This window comes from Petaurus breviceps, unplaced genomic scaffold (genome assembly GCF_028583685.1).
Source record: "Petaurus breviceps papuanus isolate PSGF00001 unplaced genomic scaffold, PetGlider_PUasm1.0 90702, whole genome shotgun sequence".
Lineage (NCBI taxonomy): Eukaryota > Metazoa > Chordata > Mammalia > Diprotodontia > Petauridae > Petaurus > Petaurus breviceps.
In genome coordinates, this window is record NW_027187317.1 from 7,095,048 (window position 1) to 7,102,295 (window position 7,248).

Genomic DNA, 7,248 nt, shown 5'->3' on the forward strand with positions numbered 1-7,248 from the left:
GCAGACTCGCATGGTGGTGCTAAGGCACACCTGGACTTGTGCTGTTAGCACTTGCTGGCTCCCCCCACCCAGGCTTTGGCAGCTCCTGCTGGTCAGCTGAGGTGGGACTTGTTGGGATACCTCCTACCCTTCACTTCAGACTCCTTACTGCTTCAGTCACACCCTTCCTCCATGTCTCTAAACCTGAGGCTGTTTTCACCAATTCAGGATTTTACTCTGGGTGGGACATTTATTTCTGGGTTTTCTTGGTTAGAGGGAGGGAATCAGAGCAGCTCGGGTTTACTCTGCCATTTTGGCTCCTGGAAAATCAGGCAGGTTATTTTTAAACATCCAGTCTGTGGGTTGGTAGCCTCAGGAGAAGCTGCTGTCACTGCTGTGGGCCCTCTGCTTTCTCTTACCCAGCTCCAACCAATCCTCAGTCCTGCAGTGAGATGGCTGTGAATCACCCTTGGGGTGGGTGAGTCTCCTGGCTGGGGCCCCTTCTCTCTCAGCTGTAGTCTGCTTTCAGGTATGCACTGGTGCAAACCCCACATGTTCTGTGCTCCCCATGCCCAGACCTATATTGGCACTTTCCTGGGCTGGGAATCTGCCATGCTCCATCTCCCAATAGGTTCTGTCACTCTAAAAATCCATTCAGATTCCCTTTTTAAAGTTCAGTGATGGAATTCATGGAGGAACTTAAAAAAGTCCCTGCTTCCTCTCTACCATCTTGGCTCCACCCCCTCAATCTCTCTTTGTTTTATTAATTAACATTAGAAAAAGTGGGTCTTCATTGAGTGTCTTACTCTCCTTGAAGCATATGAAAAAGAAATTGTCTGACCTTTTTAGGCTATTTGAACATTTTACACATGTGTTCAGGATTGCTGGATATTATCTTTAGACAATTATCATTTTCCTTTCAATTTTTGTATGTCATATTTGGGCATTTTTTTTATTTCTCAGAGTCAATAAGTACTCCCAATTTAAACTGGCATTCTGTTATAGTTATCTCCTCTTGTCATATTATAAATCTTTCTTTTTGACCATGAACCTCCTTTTGGGGCAAGTTAAATTTAGGGTTCTTTTCTGATGGCTCCAGTTATACTGTATCCATCTTTACTTTGGCTTCTAATTCTAAGCAATTTTCTTGCATAAATTCCTGGAAAACAGACTTTTTATCAGTGTATTTTCTGGGACATGAGTTATTCATAGATTATCTTGCTGAGTAGGTTTCAAGGTTAATTGTTTTGATTGTAGAGACCTGAAGTTTTCACTGTATTTTTACTTTACTCTAGTATTTCTACTTATATCTCTGCATTTCTGTGGTCTATCTATGCTATTTGTCTTTGCAGAATCTCCATTGCTTAATTAAAATTTTTCACCCTCTCTTCTAAAACTTCAATTTTTGTCTTTTTAGTTTCATCTTTAAAAACTATCATTTTTTTTCTTATAATTTCCTTTAACTATTTAATTAAGACTCTTAAACACTTTGAGGTGTATATGATTATTTTCTTCTAATTAACCTAGTCATAGTTATTTCAATATTATTCATTGGCTTTTACTCCATAATATTTCTTCAAAGCTTTAGATCTTTTGTATTTACTCATTTCTTCAATATCTCTTGTGATTTTTATGTGGGATTTTTTTTCTTCAGGGGATTTCTTTCCTTTTCCTTTGTTGTATTTCCTATGATTTTACTTTATTTGTTGGATTTATTACTGTTTTGAAGTGTGAAAGGGGAGTTAAGGTTAGAAATGACCATTCACTAAATTATATTACTGCAACTGTTCCCTACACATGTATATTTGTGAGACTTTGTTAGGGTCACTCCATCCCTTGCCAATAGCTGATCTTTATTTTTCTTGAAATTATAGATCAGAAACTGAGGTCCTGTTCTTAAACACCAACTTATTAACTAAGTATTCTCTTCCTGGATCTGATTTTTTTCTGAATATTCTATTTCAATCAACAGTAATGAAGAAAACACCCTACTGTTTGTCTCCTTTTTTTTTTTTTACTAGGTCTTTGTAAAACTTTAGCATTGCTTTCTAGGTTCCTTGTGGTATATCACATATTTAGAAATGTATAACTAGAAGGGGCCTTAGAGGTAAATTATGGGGGAACTAGTGTGACATAGTCATAGAGCACTAGACTTGCAATTGGGAAGACCTGGGTTCACATTCTGCCTCTGATGCTTATTAAGCTATGTGGCTATAAATAAGTTACTTAATATTTCTGAACCTCAATTTCCTCATATGTAAAGTGAGGAGGCAGGTGATAGATTTTGTCTCAGGTCCTTGCTATATATAAATCTATGATCCTTTGATCCATCTATCTAGTTCAATCCCCTCATTTTATAGTTGAGGAGGATGAGGCTCAGAGGTATAAAATGATTTGCCCATGGTCACATGATTAGTAAGCATCTAAAGCAGAATTTGAACCCATCTGCTCTTATTCTATACTCAATGTTATTTTCCTCATGGTATTGCCACATGGATCAATACAGGTGTTCAACAGTTGTGAATTTTGAAAATTCTTTGGGGGTTCTCCATCATATCCTGGTTACATGCCTTAGGAAGACAGAATTTCTATTGTTTATGTCAGGTTGACAAATAGCTGTCTCATATCCTCTTAGCAAGAGCTAATCAATCACCATCACTCTTCTCTTCTTTCTCTCACCCTTTATTTGGTGTCACTTGTTGATTCACATCATCATTTCATGGTTCTCATGAAGCTATTTCCTCCACAGATGTTCTTTCTCAAGCGTGGATTCTTAACTTTTTTTGGAGAAAAATTAGAAAATTATATTTGAATACAATTAGTTTCCTTTTAATCATATGTATTTAAAAATATTGTTCTGAGTAGGGGTCTATGGTGTCGCTAGACAGCTCATCTATAACACAAAAAGATTAGGAACCTATGTTCTACAGGAAGAGCTTTATACCTTTAAAGTAATTTACGGAGTCTATGAGTTCTTCCTCTATCCCCTCTCTGGATCACTCTTCTAACATTCAGTTTCTTGATGAAATAAGAATAACCCTTTTCCTCTTTACATATTTCTAACTATTCTCATGGCTCCCTTCTTGAGTCTTTGGACCTCACCACCATACCTGAGTTGTCTTCTCACCTAGGAAGATTTCTCTATCTCTGTGGCATTCTCAACCAAAAATATCCCAGTAATTTTGCAGCTCCCTTCTTGTATTGGGGAGTTTCTCCTGGTACCTGATTTTGAGAAAAGGTCCAGGTCTACTTTCTTAGCTCCATTCTTGACTCTCTGGACATCTCTTCCCTCACCTCCATATTGTCTTCTATTAGAATGCGCCATGCCTGGCACATGGTAAATGCATAATACCCAGCAAACATTAGTTACATTCTTATGGAGAGCCAGACGCTGGAGATACAAAAGAAAAGTGTAAGCACCTGCTCTTGAGGATGTTAGAGTCTCAGAGGAGAAAAAACATGCAAATAGCTATGGACAACACAAAAATAGGGAAATTAGAAACATCCAACGGAGGGGTGACGCTGGAATTAAAGGGAATCGGGAAAGGGCTCATGTAGACTTTGTTTGGAATTTGAAGGAAGGCAAGGGAATCTAGCATTCTTGATGAAAACACCAGAGCTGAACAGAAAATGTGACTTTCAAATACAAGAAGCAAGAGAAGCCTGAGAAGGTAAACAGGAAAAAATCCAAGGAACTTACCCAAGGTGAACTATTTACATGCCTGCGGGGAAAAATGATCTTTGTAACTCATGAGACTTTTCTCAGTATGAAGACAGTTGAAGGGAATATATATGCATACATACATATATGTGTGTATAAAGGAGGGTGTTTGTGTGTATAAACACATATGTGAGTGTGTGTATATGTGTGTACATGGATGCATAGACAGAGGGCACAGCATGAGTTGAATAGGAAGGGATGATATCTAAAAATTAAAATTAAGAAATGAGAAAGGAATATAATGAGAGAAGGAGAAAGGTAGATGTAGAATAGGGTAAATTATCTCATATAAAAGAGGCAAGAGAAAACTTTTACTATGGAGGGGAAGAACAGGAAGGTGAAAGGGAATGGGGTCAACCATACTATCATTGAATTTGGCCTAAGGAGGGAATAACATACACACTCATTTGGGTATCTTACCCTACAGGAAAGTAGGGAGGAAGAGGATAAGAGGGGGGATGATAGAAGGGAGGGCAGATTGGGGAGAAGGTAGTTGGAAGCATACACTTTTGAAAAGGACAGAGTCAAAGTAGAAAATAGAATAAGTGCTGGGCAGGATAGAATGGAGAGAAATATAGTCTTTCACAATATAACTACTATGGAAACCTTTTGGGTAACTTCACATGTAAACCTGTTGAATTGCTTATATTCCCAGTGGGGGTGAGTGAGGAGGGAAGAAGGGAAAGAATCTGGAAATCAAAGTTTTAAAAACAAATGTTTAAAAAAAATTGTTTTTTACATACAACTGGGAAATAGGCACTGGGGTATAGAAATCCATCTTGCCCTGCTAGAAAGTTAGAGAGAGCATGGGAGGAGATATAAGAGAGAGCAGATTGGGGGAAGGGGTATTTAGTAGGCTCGCTATTTTGGGTTGGAGGTAGGGGAAAGACAGGGAGAAAATTTCTAACTCAAAATCTTGTGGAAATGAATATGGAAAACTAAAAATAAACAAATTAAAAAAAAAGAAATTCAGTCCAAATATTGACTTAAATTTGTAGAGATTGGAGCTGTTTTAAAGAGATATTTTATGATTGATGTTGATATGGCAACCTTCTCTAAAGTCTTTTTCCCATTTAATGTTTTCTCCCACACTCCATCATAGAAAGGAAATAACTGATATTTAAGACATATTCAATTGGGTAAACATGTAGCATACCATGTTTCAACTATGTTGGCGGGTATGATGCATACAAGTAAACAAAACTATTCAAGTAGTTTTGCGTTTCTTAGTGTCTCTGATCCTTAGCAGAGTGCCTAGCATGTAGTAATAATAAATGCTTGTTGAGTTACTGATTGACCTGGAATTGTATATCAGAAAGGCAATTTGAGATGTTCTCTTGCCTACATAATGAATGTAATTATGTTCTTCCTTTTCTTTATTTCAGGTGTTCAGAACTTCACTGATACTACTCTTTTATCTTACACATCTTATTCCTATCATATCTTGACCACCAATGTACATGGTTCAACAATGAGTCCAACTGTGACTTACAGAACAAAATCTGGGCCCCCAGAGGGAAGCCTAAACCTCAATTATATCATTCCTGTTAGCCCATATTCTGTGACACTGTATTGGACTGCTCCCTTAAATGATTCTGGCCCTATAGAGAAATACATTTTATCATGCACTCCTTTAGATCGCCTTCAGCCTTGTGACCCATATGAGGGTCTTGACACATTAGCTACCATTTGGAATTTAGCACCATTCACCAAGTACCGCTTCTCTGTTGAGGCCTGTACAAGTGGCGGATGTTTGCAAAGCTTGCCTCTGATTGTAACTACTGCTCAGGCACCTCCCCAAGGAATGGACCCTCCTACAGTACAGACAATCAGCTCCACAGAACTCTACGTAGAATGGCATCCACCAGAAGAACCAAATGGTAGGAATTCCAGTGTCACTGCCATTGAAGAATGTGTGCCATTGTGGAATATGAATGAGAATCTAGAAATTTGGAATTATTCATTGCAAAGCTGTGGTTAGGTTCTCAAGTGTGGAATAGTCATTGAGAAGCAATTTCAAAAGATGAAAGATATTAGTTGTCCTGGTCAGTGGAGCAAGTGCGTTTCTTTTAATCTAATCAAAAATTCCATTCAATTAAATTGCCCGTTAAAAGGCTAGTATTATCTTTGCTCCTAATGACATCTGCCACAACAGGAATGATGTTTATAATTTGAAACTCACTTGTGAAATGCATTATATTTGACTGTGTCACAAGTTAGGTCACCTACATGCAGTAAATTTTCTCCTTTAAGCAAGGAAAAGATGTAAAAATAATAAAAAATATGCATATAGGGTAGCTGACTCCATTAAGTTAATTTTAGTGTTGATTATATTGAGCCCTTGGTTATATAGGCCAGACTTGCATATTAAGATTTTTAGTAATGTAACATTACGTACTTTTTCATGACAAGACCCTATGAGGTATTAGTTTTTCTTTGTTAGACTCTATGACTTATTTGCTGATAACAAGCAGAAAATGGCTAAAATATTGTATCTTCATGTATATCAGCTAGTATTACAAAAAATAGCTAACCAAAGAGAATTATAATCCCAAATTAGAGGAATAGTTGTCAAATCCCAGAACAGAATTACTTCTCCTTGTTTAATAATAGAAATGCTAGCTTTTCCCCTGGGACAGATTTTACAAGTTATAAGTTGCAATTTCTGTGGCTACTTTTATATTTTACCACGTTATGCAGAGTAAGGGCTTTGCCCATTGAACCAAAATTTAGAGGACACGGACAACATTTGCAATTTTTCAGCAATATAGAAACAATGAAGTTTCACATTTACTTTGCAAGAATAGTTGGTAGTATTTTTCCAGTGGCCACAGACCAAGCAAGCTGCAACTTGTACTGGAAAGATTTGTCTGTCCCCCTCCTTTCTACCCATTTGTTAGATTCCCTAACAATGGTACCTCTGGTTCCGCTATATGGGCCAGTATGCTGGGGCCTCACCTTCCTAACTCATTTTGTCTAAAAATATTGGTTTTAGGGTATGATTCCTAAGCTTCCCAGGTAGGTCCTAGTTCCCTTTGGCACCAAAAGGTTCATTTTTGTGTGTGATTACTTTTTTTGCTTAGTAAACTATAAAATATCAGATTATTTTATATGATATATTGATTTGTGTATTTTAATTCCTAGGAATAATTATAAGATATGAACTTTACATGCGAAGATTACAATTGAATGATGAACCAACTATGACAGAAAGTAGGGTTTTCCAGAATAGTGGATGGTTAAATCCTCAAACAGTTACAGCATCAGCCAATGAAAATGCTTTAACACCTCCCAAAACGACTACAATTATTACTGATTTGGAGCCATACACTAACTATGAATTTAGTGTTGTAGCTGTGAATATGGCTGGCAGTATATCTTCAGCCTGGATATCTGGAAAAACTGCAGAGTCAGGTAATGATTAGTGATTTTTTTCTTTTCTCTTTCCTTCCTTCCCTCCCTCCTTCCTTCCCTCCCTCCTTCCTTCCCTCCTTCCTTCCTTCCTTCCTTCCTTCCTTCCTTCCTTCCTTCCTTCCTTCCTTCCTTCC

General features: G+C 37.5%; 1 protein-coding gene across 1 annotated transcript in view; it reads left to right on the plus strand.

The window, feature by feature from the left end:
• Nucleotides 1-7,248, plus strand: part of USH2A (usherin) — a 1,033,591-nt gene that overhangs the window by 230,086 nt on the left and 796,257 nt on the right. The window contains exons 17-18 of the mRNA XM_069066041.1: nucleotides 5,086-5,580; nucleotides 6,845-7,114. Of these exons, the coding sequence (XP_068922142.1) occupies nucleotides 5,086-5,580; nucleotides 6,845-7,114 (765 nt within the window). The remainder of the gene's footprint in view (nucleotides 1-5,085; nucleotides 5,581-6,844; nucleotides 7,115-7,248) is intronic.